The sequence below is a fragment of the Hippoglossus hippoglossus genome, chromosome 21 (genome assembly GCF_009819705.1).
Source record: "Hippoglossus hippoglossus isolate fHipHip1 chromosome 21, fHipHip1.pri, whole genome shotgun sequence".
Taxonomy (NCBI): Eukaryota; Metazoa; Chordata; class Actinopteri; order Pleuronectiformes; family Pleuronectidae; genus Hippoglossus; species Hippoglossus hippoglossus.
In genome coordinates this window covers 19,729,402-19,748,222 of record NC_047171.1, presented here as the reverse complement: position 1 = coordinate 19,748,222, position 18,821 = coordinate 19,729,402, and the positions used below count along the sequence as shown (strand labels likewise).

Below are 18,821 nucleotides of genomic sequence, written 5' to 3'. Positions count from 1 at the left end.
GTCATTTTTATTTTTAAATGTTGGGCTTGTTTAATGACTCTTGTATATGTCGTTTGATGTAATATGATTTTTAATGAACCCTTTCACTGTGTTTGTGGTCCAGTGTAACACGTGTGTGTGCAGCAGTCCTGCAGAGGGTGTCCTTGTGTGACTCCACATCCTGGTGTTTGGTTTCCTCCTCTCAGGGAAGCAGACAGACCTCAGAGACACTGAGACTCTCACAGTCTCTGACAGGCACAGACATAGAGATACCTACTTTATCTAATGTGATGATATCAAGGATTTATTCTTTATTTGGCGGAAAGGAAACACGTGACGGGACCCGGTGGTGTGTGTGGAGGAGGCAGATTCAGGTGAGACCGAGTTCTCTGCAGGAAACAGCGCTCAGTGTCTGGTTAGGTTGATTTAACGCAGTTGATCGCACATAGAGACGAACTGATGAAGTGTTTGTGCAGCGGTTTGTGTTTTTATTTAATATCGTCGATGTATGATGTGTTCATGGGTAGTGGAGGTAAAATAACACGTGTGTGTATGTGTGTGCGTGTGTGACACTGATTCACTTCACCTGTAGATTCATGATAGTGAAGTGATGCAGCTGATTGGTAGAGTTCAGGTTTCATGTGGTTTTTCATAGTTTGAGAATGCATTTTAATTTATTCAACAAACCATCAGGTTTAAAATCAATGTAAAACCTACAAAATGTAATTTAAACATCTTAAAAAATACTTACCATATAAATGAATCCATTAGTTGGTTGTTTTTGCTAGGTCACAGATTTGGTTATTGTTGCAGGGGTTATTTGAGTATTGTAAATATATGACAAACAGTTCAGTCATTTTTCATTTATTTTTATTTATAAATGTCTTAAACATGCACACAATATAAACTAATAGGCAAGGTGGTTTATGCTAATGCTAATAAAAAAAATGCTGTTTCGATGTTTTAGGGACAGTTGTGTATGGTAACCATAAAATTGACAAATATCAAGTCAGTCATTTTTACATTTATTTATCTTTATGAGAGGTCAAATGCAGTATGTGTGTGCTAACAGCTGGTTCACTGCTGTTTACAGTCTTCATGCTAAGCTGGGCTAAACCAAGCTAATCACTTCCTGGTGTTACATTCTGTATATAAAGATGGACAACATGACGGGCCCCTCAAAAGTGAAGCAAAATCATTCTGATTCCCCCCCTAGTGGCTGGCTACAGTAAAGGTCATAAATCCTGCCTCCTCCATGTTAAGCCGGAGATATACTTACTGTTAACTACGCATATGCATGATGGCTGCCTCGCGTATCCTGCGTTAATTAGTGCTACGCGTACGCAAGATGCACTTGACCAGTTGGGGTAGTGTAGTGGTAGTATTAGGCAATGTGATAGAATCAGGTGATGGCGAGCCGCTCTGCTGAACTGATTGGCTCACTGTTTGTTTTGGGTTTTCATCAGCGGGCTAATCCGGCGAAGCCAATCATCAAACATCCTGGCGGACTTTCAAAAGTACTTGTGGTGTTTTACATCATCAATTTCTCACATTGGCTGAACGAGAGAAACGTACTCGCCATTGTAACGCCGTGCTTGTTTTAAGGGCCTTCCAGACCATTTACGATGGCGTCGCTTTTTCTGCCGTGATCTCAGAATGAACAAAGTGATTTCTGTCGTTTAGGGTAGTTCATATCACACTGATGTATGTGTTGATGTTCAAGTGTTTCTGATAAGTTTGGTTTTAATAGTTGACGACATGATTAGTTTAGACTAATTTGCGATTGGTTAAATGTGTAACCTCCATTCTGGCTCCTAATGATGTCAGAGATACAAGATGGCAGCGTTGGTTTCCAGGATAATTTGTCTTTAATGCTAGATAGTGGGAGGAAGTGGAGACATGGTGTCCATCTCTATTAACAGTTAATGATTTCTACAGTTGCTTTTCACTTTTACAAATATGCTGAGTACCTCCATGATCTCCTTTGTATACCAGGAGAGCTGGTGTTAATATTTTCATTGAATTCTTGTCCCCCCAAAAAAAGCCAACAAGCTAATTTTCCAAACTACACAAACCAATGAAAAAAGAGAATTCAAAATTTAAGTAGGTGATGTAACAATATCTTGATGAAACACTGTATCCATTCTCCCATTACTTCTGTTCTATCTGCGTCTTGGCTCGTTGCCTAGCAGCCTCATTAAGTCCAGTTACAGTCAGATGTCTCTATTAAGCTGATTTCCTAAATCAAATGTGAGGGAGAAACACAGATTCCGTGATCAGGTTAGGGAATTAAAGCCTCTTGTTTTTATCCAGATGTCTTCTGGAGAATGTATTTCTCCGTGATGCAGTTTGTGTCACCAGGTTTTTTATGGGTTTATTACTGTCTGCATGGACTTGACAGTCAGAAAGTAAATCTGAGTCAGACAGGAAATGCACTGCTGTAACAGCAGGACGGAATAAAGTAGAGACCATTACATGTATAGGGTATACAGTATAAGAAGGAACTGAAATGGGAATAGAAAAGGTAGGAAATGTAGATGTATGACAAATAAGATGTAAGTACATGTACATGATGATGCATGTAATATTACACATGATATGAATATAATGCTGTACATGATGATTAGTTGCACTTAAACATAGCGCATAATAAGGAAAGCGTGATACTGCACATGATGCTGAGCAGTAGTAGTGTACATGTTGAAAGGTAGTATGTTATGTAGTATTGTCAAAAAGAAACTTCACTGCGCCTTGGTGTATTTCTGACTATATAAAGTAAATTGACTTAACTTAAATTAAGCATAAGCAGCATGTCAGTGAAGCTCTATGAAGACGCTGCCGATGGCTTTACTGCACCAGACTCTTCACAGGCTACATGCCAGGTCTGCAGGTCTTTGTAAATACGACACATAATGACAAGAATGTAGACAACTTCAATGGCTTGGTGCCATTTCTCCTCCGCGCTGTCATCAGTGACTCGCTAAAACACATCTCCTGTTCATTTTTAGTATTTGGCACTTGTCAGAAGCAAGTGTACAACATGTGTCATCCGGCAGGAGGGAACAGTATGTCTCATTCCGAATGTGGTGAAAATGCTGCAAATGGTTTATAGGAAAGATGTATGCGTTTGAATCAGTGTCACCAGTGAGCTTTCATGTTTCGGAGGATTCACACAGCAGTGAGTTTTCTCCACCTCTGTTCAAAGTATTGAAACTTGGAAGTAATCTGACAGATTGGGTTGAGTGCAGCTGATTAGTCTTTGACTTTAAGCAGCGTCCACTCTCATCAATGTGTTAACTTTGTCACAGAAGCTTCTCACATTTCTCATCTGGATTCCTCTTTTATCAGGGGTCCAAAAACATCGGGTTTGGCTTTCTGTTCATTATATTAGTTCTGTTTTATATGTGTATATCCATGTCACAGTACATGTAGTGTATGTGTTAGGTACAGTTGTACATGCTGCTTTGTGCGTGGCCTTATAATGCAGCACATGGAGGATATTGCCCAAAGCTACTCACAGCTGATCAGTCACAGGAGCTTTGCAAGGGACTTCAGGGGCCTCAGGCAAAAGGGACCTATAGGGACCCCGGGTAAAAGAGACACCAACACCACCAAATGAAACACAGGATACCAGACATCAATCTTCAAACCTTCTTTTAATATCAAGATTATAAACAAAGATCATACTGTACATGCATATAAGTAATAGAAGGTAAGTCAAGTTTAAGTGTAAACCTCCACCACCATCCCAGACGCATCATATTCATGCATTAAGACATTCTAACCTTTAACCAAACCTCTAACCTCATTAAGCTTTTTTAACATCATGCTTTAATCAGCTGTTCTTGTGGGGCCCAGGAAATTACCTGTTTAGCGTAACCTTAATCATTCAGTCGGGGAAAATGCGAAAGAAATGTGATAATCATCCATAAAGTTGTAACTGTCCACGCACACAACATAGTTTCAGCTGCAGTAGTATGTGTACCCGCAAGTAGCCTGCAATGCATTATCTCTTTCTCACGTGCACTTCTCTTTCACACTAAAGTCTGTGTACCTGTCACTCAGAATCTGTTGCACGTGAGAACGACCTGCATTCGAGTGCACATGCACCCCCGCTACCGCCATGGATTAAAGTTCTTCTGTAAGAAATGCTGCTAAGAAAATGTAAAAAATCCTGGGCCTGTCCTCTTTTCAGAACAGGTTTATGTACTGTAATACTCAAATTCCTGAAGCGCCTCTTTCCATCCTACGTCTGAAACATTCTTGTGTGATTGGTTAACTGTTTTGAGCATGTGTCAGAAATGTCACACCCCTTACTCACAGGATTCCGGATCAGCTGTAAACACAGACTGTAGGCAGTAAAAATATTTCACTGGAACAGACAGAGTTCCTACAAAGATTCCTCTGGAAAGTTCAAAAATTTACACATTAGGGCGTATACAATTAAATAAATGTCAGGGCTCGTTTCAGAAGATTAAGAGGACATTTTCATGAAACAAAACTTGAACAGCTTAAAGTAGCTTTACGTGGATAAATCACTCTAAATTAAAGCGTGAGGTGTTGAATTGCCCTGTGACTGAACCTTGACCGCAGGTAACCCCTCCCACCTGTCAGCTGTGGAATCGCTCACAGCTGCGAGTCCTTCCTCTCTCTTTCCTCCCTCTTTCCTCCCTCTCTCTCTCTCTCTCTCTCTCCGCTCTGCTGTCGTGTGCATGTCTTTACATGCCCAGAAACACCAGGGGAGGGAGGAGACACACAAACAAAAAAAAACACACACTCAAAAAAGAAACTAGAAAAACCGGAGAGCATGAGAGATTGTGTGATAGAGGAAGGTGTGAGAAGAGCGTGAGAAAGGAAAAGAGACTTTCTTTCTGAAGCTGCGTTTGGGGATTATGCAGAACTGGGACAGAAACTAAGAGGAGGGAAGACTGTAGATGTAGTTGGAAGACGGGGGACGACTCAGGCAGGGAAGGGGTGAGATACAGTGTCTTTATTTTTGTGAAGAAAAGGCTGTCGGTTCATCTCCTGACTCGTTCCCTCTCTCTTTCAGATTTTTGACAGAACGGCTCCACCATCGCCGGGAGAGGCATGATGAACCGTGGTAATCATGCATCCTCTTCCTCGCTTCACTGCTTCAAGATCAAGATCGACAAAGACATCAAGTCGAGTGAAGGAAGTGATGAGTTGGAGGACGTGACCTTCCTCTGACTGATTCCTAAACCTCTGCAGGGGAAGGACAGCAACTGATACTAATCGCCTGATGCAACACTGTCAGGAACAGCCAGTGTGATAAAATACCCAGGCTGTGACCAGAGCTGTGACGAGGCAGAGCCAGCAGTCTCCAGCTGCAGCTCAACCGGACAGTCAAAGTAAGACCGGTGAGGAAGCATGGGAAGTGGAGTTCAGAGCAGTGAGTCTTCTCCAGCATGTCAGGCCATCGGGAGCAAATGAGCAGCGGCAGCTTTGACGGCAGCTCCAGCTTACTCCAGGGCCGGCGTTTCTATTGCCGGAAATGGGCCCTGGAGAAGCTGCGGCACTGCCTGGACACCCGCTCTGTGCCGGGACAACCACCAGGGCTGCTGGTGATGGGGGGCCCTGGCGCTGGAAAGACTGCCCTCTGCACTGAGGTGGTGTGGCCCACCTCGAAGGCAGGGCTGGCGGCCGGCCTGGCACCACGCTGCCTGGCGTCCCACTTCTGCCAAAGGGAGGACCAGAGGAGCACGGTGCTGTGGAGGTTTGTCCTGGGCTTGGTGGAGCAGCTGAGGGCCTCACCTCTCCTCTCACCTGGGTACAGAAAGGTCCTCGACAGCCCATCTGTAGCTTCTGCTCTGGAGCCTGTCACCTGTCAGAAAGACCCTGATGATACCTTCAAGAGGTTTGTATAAAAGACTTTCCTCTTAATATTCTCAGTGTATGTCATGGCACCTTTTTTTTGTCAGTTGCTTGATCTGAAGAGGGGAACTTTTTGTTGAACAAGAGTTGAGGTTAATTTCATGGTTGTCAAATGAGAGGGAGTGGAAAGTTGCCGAAAGGTAACAAGCATGGAGCCCATCCAGGAGCCCAGCGTGTGTGTGCATGTCGGGGAGCGTGGCTCATTCCCACCTAAATGTATGTGTGGTATCACAGACTGTAAATGGTGTTATAACTTTTTTTACATTATTACTGAAAACAGGAGCGGCTGACGGGAATTGCATGTGTCAGCAGGCAAAGAGGTGCTTCATCAGATTAAGACATGAGTGAAAACAACCTGCGGGAAAACCTGCGACACAAGTTTCTGGTGTTTTGTAAATAGTTTCAACAGTTGTTGTGACTGAAAACCATTTGTCTAACAGCTTTGAAAGTAGGAATAACTTTTACTTACATAAGATGAATCATTTAATTTAATTTCACATTGTCTTGTAAGAACTGGCTATCGGGACAACAGATGAAAATCAGTAGCTAACTATTTTGTTGTCACCGATTATACCTTGACCGAAGAGGTTTTGTTTTCATGAGTGTTTGTTTGGCTCTTAAGCAGAATTTAGCAAAAACTACTGAACCGATTTCCATAAAATTTTGTGGAGGGGTGGAGGAAAAAAACCCAGAATAGTCTATTTTACCTTCTTTAAAATGGTGAGAAAGGGTGTTAGCCTTGTCAGGGGTATGTGGTCTCTGGGTGCCCTTCTAGTTGTTGCATGAGATTACATCAAGAGTCCAAGTTTAAAGTCCTAATTTTCCTGATTTAAAGGAGGCCTGTAGCTCTGTGAGCGCCCTGCTAGTTGGACAATTTTATTTGAAAGACAACCAGATACTCATGTCTGGTAATTTTATTCATAAACAGTTTTAGAAAATGTATTATTACTTACTATAAAATGACTTATATCCTGACAGGAATTTTGTCCATATCACTTACTACAGCGTTCTGCATGTCATGCTCTCATGTGACTAAAAGTTTTTAAGCAACTATAATATTGTGCTCTTGTTACACATTCAAATTGTTGCATCATGCAATAAAACATCAGAAAAAGTGACTGAGTATGAAACAATTGTGGGAAAAAGATCCATAAAAGCTTTATCGCTGCATTTAGTTTTATTATTATCTAAATAACGGTGGCTCTGCAGGTATTTAGTCTGTCAACACAAAACATTTCTCAGAGCCCATAAACTGCAAAGTGACGAGTCCATCAGCGAAGCAAAGGGAAGGCCGGACAGTCACAGGAAAAAGAGGGCAGCAGCCATTCTTCCTCGTCTTATATTTATTTCTCTCATAATGCAGCCCATTCACAGCGCACACAATGGGCCTCCAGTGTGAATCAATGCTACAGTGTTATTTACGACACAACATCCTTTCAGAGAGAGAGAGAAAAAGAACAAAGAGTTTAAAAAAAAAAAAAAGTGCCTCCTGGTGACCGTCTCAGCAGGAGTCAGCGAGGTCGCTCTCCTCTCCAGGACTTTTTCGCTCTCTCCTGGTGTGTTTGCTCAGCGATGAGCCTGAGCCCTTTTACACTCCTCCTGTGTTTGCCCTCCTCTGGTGTGAAGTACCGAGCACATTCCCCTCAGACTGGCTCACGGCCAGCGGCTGTTTGTGTTAGGAGAGGGAGAGGGAGGGAGATGGTGGCTGCGGCGAAAAGCTGTCGTAAGAGAATGGCTGTCGGCAAACAAGATGAAACATGGGCTTGAATTGGCAGTGAAAGGGCATGAATGGGACGATACGCCTGGAATTGAGTTGTAGCTGAATACAGTCACCAAGTCATTAACTCGTCACCGAGCCATTATGTGCTGCTGCCTGGAACCTCCTGCACTTAGATTTAACTTTCTATGACTTCAGCAGATTTAATTGTTTGATGCATTTGAGTCACATCTTTATCTTAGTTCACTTGGAGTGAACTGTTTAATGCTCACACTAAGTTATTACAAATGTTCCAAGAGGACATGTATCTTAATTAATTGGTCGTTTGTGGTCATGCCTCACTTTAGTGGGCCGTTCACATTCTCTAAGTGAATAATATCTTACTAAAAGTCTGTATATGGCATAAAGAACAGGCACAAACAGGACGGAAAAGAGGCGTGTTATATTTTAATGTGGTTGATATATTTAGCAAAATCTTTACTGACCATAGACTGCATATTAAGGTGGACGACGGGTCTTTGCTTCCTCCTGTTGTAAAAAAAAAAACGCAGCCAAAATATCCCAGATACAGGGGCTGCAATCTTTGTTCAGGTGACATCATTTGGAGCCAAGACTCTGCAGTGGTGATGGTGGAGTGGAGCTGCTGTTTGAAGGTTCAGCTGATTCCTGTGCCCGACCAATAGAGAGTCTGTCTCCGCCATCAATCAGGATGTTTCATTCTGTTTATATAACTAACTAATAATAACTAATTAAAACCAAAATGATCAGAAACATGAACACTTTCAACATACGTCAGTGTGCTAAGAAATACCTAAAATGACAGAGACATTTATTTGATGTGTCCCATCCACTAACATGAAGGAGGCTGGATTTATGACCCATACTGCGGCCAGCCACCAGGTGGTGATGTAGTAGATTTGGCTTCATTTTTTGAGAGCTGTCATGTCGACCATCCTTATATACGATCTATGATACTGACAAGCAGTCAGAAGTATCACCATGCACACCGAATTATCTGTTACGTCTATTATTATTCAGTGCATTCATATTTATTTCGGTTGTACAGACGGTTTGATTCACAGTGAGCAGAGGGACAAAATATTATCATTAACATCTACTAGGTTACAGTTCGCTGTTGAGTGTGGTTTGTTGCGGAGAAAGGACAGAAATTTAAAAAATAAAACTCACCCTCACCAGACCTGGATCTGGATTCTCACTCCAGTCAGAGAACCAGCACCTGAGGCCTGGGAGAAGGTCAGAGAGCCACTGAAGTGATTTAAGTTGTATACGACCACACAGAGGCAACCTCCGAATGAATGCTCCTGTCAACAAGTCCCATGAAAGCCGAGGGTCAAAGGTCACACGCAGACCTGTGCACACGGCTATGTGAGCTGAATTAATTTCACTTCCTCCTCCGCTGTGACTTTAATCAGATGACTCAGGCACACAGAGGTATGATAAGCGAGTTGAAACCCAGATGTTTCACCCAGGGCATAACTTCCCTTTGAATTTAATCACAGGATATGATCAGTGATAAAAGTCAAGGCTAATGAGGCTAATTAGATGATTCACACTCATTACAGATTGATCTCATAAGATATAAGATAACATTTTATGGAACAATGACTTAACGGATGTTCTAGGTATAAGTATTACTTTTCCTTGTGCATAAGGATTAGCATTTGCTGCTTCCTGCCGCTTAAATTTACAGATTCTCTTCTTTTTTTTAAACCCAAGTATATTTAAGCTTTTAGTTAAGGAGATAATTGTCTCAATGGCTAGTTTCAAGTTTCCCTCAATACAGCATGATGTTCAGGTATAGTCCCATTTAGGGTCAAATAGACCATAAAGCACTGTTTGCATTGGGGGTGTGGATTCTGTGCGACTGGCAGCTGGTACTGTCCAATGGGTGCAGGTTGCAGATGAGCTCACTATATAGTCCTCTTGTCGTCACTAAATAGTGAAGTAGGCAATAGTGAGTGGGTGATTTCAGACACAGCCATTGTTCCTTCTGGTTTCCAAACACCAAGATGGAGCTGGACAAAATGTCAAAGTCGAGGACTCAAAAGAAAAGTTCACAAACCAATGGGTGACGTCAATGGCGGTTAAAACGCCTTCATGATATACAACATTAACCTTCAAGGGAAAAGAGCAAGAAATCGATTTCACACAGTAAATGCCAGATATTTAATGAGTCTCAGTGATATTTAGGGTTTTAATAACTTATGCATCCTGAGTGCAGATATGTTAAGATGCTGGTGGCTCTGTTGAATGGTTTCCTGGGGTAAATCCTCCACGTTGTCATGAATAAATTATGAAAAATATAATAATGATAATGTATGAAGTTAAATGGAGGAGCTAGTAGTTCATTTGTGTGTAATTTGGAGACCGTGGCTCCACGAGGTAAATGGGTTTGATGTATCATATTTACCAAAGTGTTTTTATTGTCTATGACTCATTTGTGTGGTGTTGAAATTTCAACCCTCACTTCCTACGCATATGTTAATCCTGAGACTGATATTCTGTCGCCGACCGCAGCTCTTTCAGATGATAACCCTGTTTTATTTAGTTACCAACGTGACCTCGAACAAGCCTCTGTTTGCTCACGTATTTATCAGAGTAAACTGAAATTTCAATGCATTTCTGGCACGGCAGCTCTGAGGACCTCTTTCATGTGTTTTATAAACGGTGGTGAAGCTGTTTCCTTCCTGATAGCAGCAGATTCTGCGTTTTACGACATTAGAATCATTGCTGGATTTGCTATTATTAGACACTACAGATGCAAAAACACCCACACAGTAATTTTGAGGTTGAAAAGATGCAACCTTTTTATTTTCCCCTGTGATTTATATATTTTCTTTATTTAAATGTGGTTTAAAGAAAAAACGTTTGACGACCAAAGGTGACTGAAACCTTCTGGTCATTCCTAAACACAGACATTAACACTAATAACAGCACACACACACCAACACACCCTGTGATTGCTGCAGGATAATTGACTTGAGTTGCGCCTCTGTGTGACCCACTCGTTGGTATGCTGCTGTCATAGGTTAATCACTGTTTGTCACCTTCAAAATAAGAGCCCCGCAGTTCCCTTGTATACATATGTAGCTCTGAACAAATCCCAGTGTTAAACCACAGCTGCTACAAATATATATTTTTTTCTTTGTTTATTGTCTGGTTGTAAAATGTGGTGGCAGACACATTCGCAGCAACAGGAACATTTCCAGAGCATTCAGGTGAGTGGTGGCATTTGTGCAGCGCAGCAGGAGGCAGGACATGAAGTTTAAATCCCACTGTGGAAATCACATGTTTTTGTTTACAGCACATCGGCTCCTCCTCTTCATCCTGAGTTCTTTGTATTCTTACAGTTTTGCATTTGTCATGCGTCAGCATCGCCATCAACGCAATCGCTTGCTCCCTGTGAATTTTTCAGATATTTTCCTGCCTCCTGTCTCACACGGGCTCATTCTCATACACAGCCGCCTGGACAATTTCAGGAAAAGACTGGAGTTCAATCCATGTCTGAAAGCATCTTAAGTATTCATCTCCATTCATAACTAAACCAGCTTTCTTCATACAACTCTCCCTTTCATTTCGTCATGATGACTGCAGGATTTCATTCTCCTCACACACAGTTGCCTCAGGTCTTAATAGTCCAAAGTTATTTTTTTTATTTATCCAGATTGTGTGAAATATTGTTGAAACTACAACAACAAAAATAAGAAGAAATCGAATGAAAATGTGTATCAAAGTTCAAGCATGTTGAAATGAGGAGGAAATGAATTCATTGGAAGAACCTTGGCAACAGCGATATACAAGTATGCGTGGGTATTAACCGTGTGTGTGTGTGTGTGTGTGTGTGTGTGTGTGTGTGTGTGTGTGTGTGTGTGTGTGTGTGTGTGTGTGTGTGTGTGTGTGTGTGTGTGTGTGTGTGTGTGTGTGTGTGTGTGTGTGTGTGTGTGTGTGTGTGTGTGTGTGTGTGTAGAGCAGGGTGGAGCAGGACATTTCAGAGGTTCCACTTACCTGAGTCACTGTCAGATCCCTGCAGGGTGTGGGTGCTGGCGGTGCTTTAACACAGTGGTTCAGTTGTTTTACAATGTGTGTTTGATCACAAGAGAAGATACAGAATTGACCCTTTTATCGCCTTATAATAGTTTTACAAAGTTGAAAGTTTGAGCTTAATGATATGATAAATGTTTTTATCAATGATCTTTTTCAGTTTAATGTCTGATTTCCATGTTCTGTCAATATGTTAAAATGTTTTCTCTTGATGTTGATGAAATTCTATTTGAGCAAACGTGTCAAGTTGCTATTTTATGACTGTGAATCTAAAAGCCTGAGAGCGAAGGTAAGATTGTTTCCGGAAATCTGTGAAACAGAAAACAAAAGCAAAAAACTCAACGCGATTAAAATGGAATCGCCTGAAGACAAAGCAAAATAGCTGCCTGCATATTGATGAGAGATTTCATTTAAAGTCACTGACTTTTATCTGCTAAAGGTGTGACCCACCGTGTTTATCTGTGATGTAATTACACCACAGTCAAGATATAAGAAAACGGTCCCACTGATACCGCTGCTTCCAGCTCCCTCATCCGCCCACGACTCCTGCAGTATTTACACGGCTGACTCTTCCTCTGTGTGTCTGTCTCTCTTTCTTAGAGCGGTGTTGAGACCCCTGTTAGACCTCCCTCCCCCTGCCCAGACTCTGATGCTGGTGGTAGACTCCCTGGATGTAGGATATGGACCGGCTACAGGAAGTGGGAATAGTGGCTCCATCGCAGAGCTGCTGGCCACCAATCAACACCTGCTGCCTGGGTGGCTGCTGCTGGTCTGCTCTGTCCGCCGCCACAACAAGGCTGTGTGCAAGATCTTCTCAGGTATAGGCAGAGACACTTCTTAAAGGTTATAGGACATTTTTGTGGCTAGAAATAAAAATAAACCTTAAAAAACAGTCTTACGGTCTGCACCAAAATGTTTTCCGTTGAATCTGTACTCTCATCTTTACCAATAAGCTGTTTGTTAAGTCTTAACAATATGTATATACAATTCCGTAATTATTTGTAAAATATGAGAAAAAATGTGAAATCCCTTAGCAAGACCTGAGATTCTTGAAAAATGTCTTTCCCCTAATCATATAGTCTGCATTTTGACTCCCAACTATGATGCATCTTGACAAAATTCTGATGACTGGTGACCTGATCATAAGCATTAACTTGCATGCAGTGGTTGTGGAACTGCTGAATAAGAAATAAAATAATCTGCTTTGTCTGATCTTATTTGCAGACTCAAGCTCTGAATAGGAAGTGGCCCTAATAAGATGGGGAATCTTAGCCTAGATTTTTCTGTATCTTAAAAACGATACTTGACTAACTCTTGTTGAAAGCTGGTACTAGCTCAAGTGCTCTGGTTATACGGTCCAGCTTCATTTTATTGACGAATTTTAAATGAAGGAGGGAGGTTATATTTGTAGCAGTAGAACCTGATGAGTAACTTATACGGTGCATTAGGGCTGCAACTTATTTTCCTTATCAAAAAATCGGGTTATTTCCTAATTAATCCAACAACACTAAAGCCAACAAAAATGTCTTCAATTTCTTGCTTTGTCCAAATTATAGTCTAATCTAAATAAAAAAGTCTCACTTTTGAGCAGCTGCAATCCCTGTTAATTAAGCATTCGAATTGATAAAGTCTGTCATCTTTTTGTGTTATAGGTTTCCATAAGCTTTGTCTGGATGATCTTCGGAAGCCCCCGCCAGTCCACGATGTGCAGCAGTACATCCTCTGCCGGTTGGATGAAGAAGCAGCGCTTCGCCGTCAGCTCACCCCTGACACAGCTGACATGCTGAATTTACTTCACATCAAGAGCGGCGGTTGCTTTCTCTTCCTCGAGCGTGTTCTAGATGGTGTCGCAGTCGCACTGGTGGGTCTGCGGGAGATCCGCGACATCCCTGGGACGCTCAATGGCCTCTATCTGTGGTTGTGCCAAAGGCTGTTTCCCCGGGGGCTTTTCATGTACGTCAAGCCTCTCCTTAATGTGCTCTTAGCTTCCCCGAGGCCCCTCACGCCCCAGCAGCTGTTCACAGCAGTTTGGACTCATGACACCTCACTCAGCCTCCAGGATTTTCGGAACAAGCTCCACACCCTCTCTCCTCTCTTAATTGATGGCCCTGGAGGGACCAAACTACTTTTTCATGCTAGCTTTGCTGAGTGGCTGACAGATGTTAAGTATTGCACACAGAAATACCTGTGTAGCAGGACAGAAGGTCACAGTATGCACGCTATGGCTTTGACTCTGCAGGGAAAACACTTGGACATTGAGGACACTTGCCAGTTAGCCACACATTTAGTTTGCTCTGGTCACCATAAAGACAACCCTTCATTATTGGCACTGTGGATGATATGGGCCGGTGTGCCTGCTCTTACTCCGAGCTACAGCAGTGCCCTCACTGCATCCTCACGTCAGCCTCCTGTTTTGGTCAGTCAGGAAGTTCTTCAGCTGTTAATGAGGACTGGGCTCATCCCTACTGCCTGCTTTTCAGATGCACAGCCAAGTGTCCGAGTACAATGTATAGGTGAAGACGAAACTACTTTACGACAAACTTTTGAAAGAGAGGTGTCTGTAAAAAAGCTGATAGACAGTGGGGTGTCGATAAACCAGTTATGTTCTACAGATGGACAGACATTGCTTGCCAGTGCAGCCCATGAGGGCTCTGTAGATGTTTTTGAACTTCTCCTGAAACATGGATTTGATCCACTGATCAGGGATCATCAAGGTCAGACACCACTAAATTTGGCTTCCAGGCAGGGTCATGTCAAAGTGTTGACTGTGCTCCTGGAATGGGCCAAGAGACAGCATCCAGAAACTGCAGCACAGATGATGGAGCATGTTGACAACGAAGGCTGGACAGCACTGCGCTCTGCAGCGTGGGGAGGACATAGCGAGGCTGTTCGCCTTCTTCTAGATGCAGGAGCTGATGTGGATGGATGTGATGCTGAAGGCCGGACTGCACTCAGAGCTGCTGCATGGGGTGGTCATGAGGAAATTGTTCTGGCCCTGTTGGACTATGGGGCACAGGTTGACAAAGCTGACAGCAAGGGCCGCACACCGCTTATTGCTGCTGCCTATATGGGACATCATGAAGCTGTGGAGATATTGCTTGACCGCAATGCAGAGGTTGACTTAGCTGATGGAGATGGGCGAACCGCTCTGTCAGTCACTGCCCTCTGTGTCCCGACCGCAGCAGGGATAAAAAGTTATGGTGAGGTAGCAAGTCTGTTACTGGAACGTGGAGCTGATCCAGGACACAGAGACCATGATGGCATGACACCACTGCTTCTTGCAGCCTATGAGGGCCATGAAGAGGTAGTTGAACTTTTATTAGAAGCTGGCGCTGATGTAGATGAGACTGCCGGTCCTGATGGCAATGTCCCTGCTGCAGCCGCTGTTACTCCCCTACTGGCAGCTGCAGCAATGGGCCACATGAAAACAGTATCTCGTCTGCTTTTTTGGGGAGCAGCTGTGGATGCCATTGATTGTGAAGGCAGGACGGCACTCTGCCTAGCAGCAGCAAGAGGCAGCACTGAGGTTGTCCGTGCACTGCTGGACCGAGGACTCGACGAGAACCATAAGGATGACCTCGGCTGGACTCCACTGCACGCTGCCGCTTGTGAAGGCCATCGGGCTGTTTGTGCTGCTTTGACAGAGCGAGGCAGCATGGCACGTGTCGGAGAGATGGACATTGAAGGACGTACCCCTCTTATACTAGCTGCACAAGAAGGTCACTTGAGCACTGTGAGGCTGTTGTTGGACAGGCGGTCTCCCATTGACCACAGGGCCTATGATGGACATTCTGCCTTGAGTGCCACCCTCCTGGAGGGCCATGCTGAGGTGGCAGAGCTGCTTATGAGGCGAGGGGCTGATACAGATGTCCGGGATGCAGAGGGCAGGCCGCTGCTCTACCTACTGGTCCTAGAGGGTCGCCTTGAGATGGCTACTCTACTAATGGAGAAAGGAGGGGTGCCCCTAGAGTCCCGAGACTCTGAGGGCCGTACAGCGCTTCATGTGGCTTCCTGGCAGGGATGTGTAGAGATGGTAGACTTACTTCTAAAGCATGGGTCAAACCCTAATGCACAGGACACAGAAGGGAGACCTCCCATGCATTCAGTGGCTTGGACAGGACATGCTGAAGTGGGACGCCGTCTCCTAGACGCCAGGTGTGTCAACATTGACCTTTCCTGCAACCAGGGGGCAACATCTCTGAGCATTGCAGCCCAGGAGGGACATGCTAATATTGTTGCAATGCTTCTGGAAAGAGCTGCAAATCCCGATCACATGGACAAATATGGCCGGAGTCCAGTCAAAGTGGCTGGGAAACATGGGCACTTTAACATTGTCAGGCTTTTGGAGCGCTATGGAGCCAAGCCATACCTAGGCCCGTCGCTTAACTCTAGTACCACCTCCCCTGCAAAACCCAACAGGATCCTCTCCTCAGGAATCTCTGAGAGTAATGGAGCTGCCACCTCTTCCTCTTCCGTATCTTCTCCTGCCTCCACTGCAGAACGATTCCATTCCATGCAGAGTTCCCAAACTTCATCTACCTGCCATTCATTGTCCACAGTGCAGACGGTGCCAGCTGACAGCCTCAGCTTTATTCAACAGATCCAGCAACACTCCCTGCCTCGCAGTCGTAGCCGTCACTCCACCCTCCCTCCACCAGGCAGCCTCCAAGGAAGCATCCAGAGAAATCCCAAAGGCAGTCCCCCTCCCACTGTTTGCACAGTTACTGCCATGGTGCACAACTGCAAATTGCCCCAGAAAGGCTTGTCGCCTGGACTTGAATATGACAAAATGAACAAACAAAATTCTCACTTAATAAATACAGACAGGACTACTTACGCTGGTGGTAAATGGAATTCAGTCATGGCTTCCCTTGGGATAATGCCAGGGCAAGACAGTCCTGCCATAGGTGCTAAAAACCGAGGGAGCCCTCCTCTGGGCTACCCATATAAATTGCAGAGCCCACTTCAAGGAGAAGCTTGGGATTCTGTACCCCAGAAAAACATTTTGTCTCCTGCTTGCTACAGTTTTACTCCAGACTTATCCTGTAGTGCCTTGCCAGAGGATGTTATGGTTACAATGACTACCACTGACCCACAGCTTAATCTGAAACAGGCCATCAAATTGCAGTTTGAAGGTCCCACCAGTGCAGTCTTATACAAAAGAGAGACACCCCTGTGACTGGTGCTCAACTAAGAGACTCAAATTCCTCATTGGTTTGGATGAATGCTGAAAGTTTATTGATGGTAAATTTAGTAATTGAGACTCATTTGTCAAACTAAATTGCCAAATAGTGTCTGGTCATAGCAACTAAAATCTGATTTTGTTTTCTGTGTTTGATATTGTTTGGGTTTCATCATTTCATTATTTAAAAATATTTTATAAAGAATAATCAATACTTGCAGCCCCAGTGTGGGTATTTATAGATTATTTTGTGGTATCAAAACCGTCCAGAAACAATTTTGTGATGACGCCAGCACCGACTGCCATTAACATATTAATGTTCTAACTCATGTGTGCTCAGAAATCAGTACTCGATACTCACAGGTCAACCACACCCATCTTGAAACATGGCCTTCATTTTGACTTGGCCTTCATTTGATTCATTTGCCATAGTGACACACACTCACTTAGAAGGTTAAAACAGTACCTGCTGTTCTGTCGCGGCTGGTAAACAGTCGCTGGTGCTACACATTCAGAGCATTAACGACGACCCCATTGTTCTCGCAGGAGTTTGGAATTTCTGCTGTTCAAGGAAAAGACAGTTCTCAACATGTAAAATGACTTCCTGGGTTCAGAAAACTAGAGGAAGAATGAACTGAATGACATCAATTCTTACTTTCCAACCTTTCCGGTGACTGTGTGTTGAGCAGGGCTCTCGCATTCAATATTCACATAATGCATAACTTTGCTCATTTTTAACTTGGACCTTATTTTCTAGTTGAACTCACCAGTAGCAGTTTGAAGAGAAGGTTTTTAATATTTACTCAATTTAGCCTCTTGACAGAGTCTGGAGTCATACATAGGTTAACAAGACTTTATCAGCTCTACAGTGAATAACACGTCTGGATTGGCTTTATGTTTTAAATAATTTTCTGCTGGTAAAGATCCTTTTTGAAGCTGTAAACATCCTTGTTTGAGAGCTTTAAGCTGAGGTTTCTTATATTTGCTATAAACATCCCCCTTAAGTCCATTTCTGACGAGTAAAAACAGTTTTCAAGAGCAGGCCTGACAAAGTGTGTGGTTTATGATTCAAACCATAAAAGACGGCCAAGTTAACTGCACCAGCTTTGCTCGTTGTGTGTGTGTGTGTGAGCAGGAAGGAACATTGAAACCAGTCCACAGAAACTGAGGGTGGGTGTGGGAGCCATGGATTTAATTCCAAACTTTCAAACATTACTTGTTAATAATTTTTCATTGATTTTTTTTATTTTTATTTAATGACATACATTAATTAAAGTGGCAAACGTCTGCCATAAAAAGTGTCTACCTCTTCTCTGTCTTGTGTGTGTGTGTTTTTATTTAAGTGTGTACTCCAGTGCACTTTTGCACTACGACTAAATGTCATGGAAAACCTCTGATGTGGAAGCATCATGCAGAGATGAAACCCTGGCAGCTGCCTGCTGGTGGCCACCTGGGATGAGAGAACCAAACACATTTTGACTAAAGGACGGCTCCTTTAGCGAATTGTCCTACATTTTTGTGTTTTGTTGTATCTGTGAAACCTTCAGTTATTTGGACCTTGGGAATCCCATTTCTAAACTACAATTTTATTAGTCTCCTCTTTCTCTTTCTTTCGTCTTCACTTCCTGAATTTTGTTACATGCCTGCTTGCTAAATTGCCTTGGTGGCTTCTTGACACCGACAGTAATATTAGCATCTATGTTGCTGTTGCCGAGCAGCAGTGTTCTCACTTTGCATTCTGTGGATGTGCTCTGATGAAAGTTGGTTTTATTATTTGGAGCTATGTGTCTTTCTTTGTCCATATTGGATGTTTTTTGACCTTGCATCTCAGCATCGTGTCACTAAGTTACTTTAAATCTACCGCACAATTAATTAGCTTTTTACGAACAGATGTACAAAGGAGCTGATACTAAACTAAGCTTTTGCAGTTTTTTGCACACCTATTATCCACCCACCAGCAGCCTGGGCTGATGATACAAAGCTGGTTAG

At 43.3% G+C, this 18,821-nt stretch overlaps 1 protein-coding gene across 2 annotated transcripts; it reads left to right on the top strand.

The window, feature by feature from the left end:
* Positions 1-94: 94 nt before the first annotated feature.
* On the top strand, positions 95-18,142 carry ankrd50l (ankyrin repeat domain 50-like). 2 transcript variants are annotated; one of them, XM_034574440.1, is made up of 4 exons: positions 95-353; positions 5,030-5,854; positions 12,251-12,468; positions 13,303-18,142. In XM_034574440.1, exons 2-4 carry the CDS (start codon positions 5,406-5,408, stop codon positions 16,827-16,829), a joined length of 4,194 nt encoding a protein of 1,397 aa, XP_034430331.1. In that variant the 5' UTR covers positions 95-353; positions 5,030-5,405; the 3' UTR covers positions 16,830-18,142. The 2 variants fall into 2 exon arrangements, with proteins under 2 accessions (XP_034430331.1, XP_034430333.1); XM_034574442.1 differs by lacking the exon at positions 95-353 and adding an exon at positions 4,554-4,953.
* The last annotated feature ends 679 nt before the right edge of the window (positions 18,143-18,821 follow it).

Coding starts and splice junctions, on each gene's coding strand:
- ankrd50l (XM_034574440.1), top strand. CDS start 5,406: ATGTCAGGCCATCGGGAGCAAATGAGCAGCGGCAGCTTTGACGGCAGC. Junction 5,855..12,250: donor CCTGATGATACCTTCAAGAG/GTTTGTATAAAA, acceptor TCTCTTTCTTAG/AGCGGTGTTGAGACCCCTGT. Junction 12,469..13,302: donor TGTGTGCAAGATCTTCTCAG/GTATAGGCAGAG, acceptor TTTGTGTTATAG/GTTTCCATAAGCTTTGTCTG.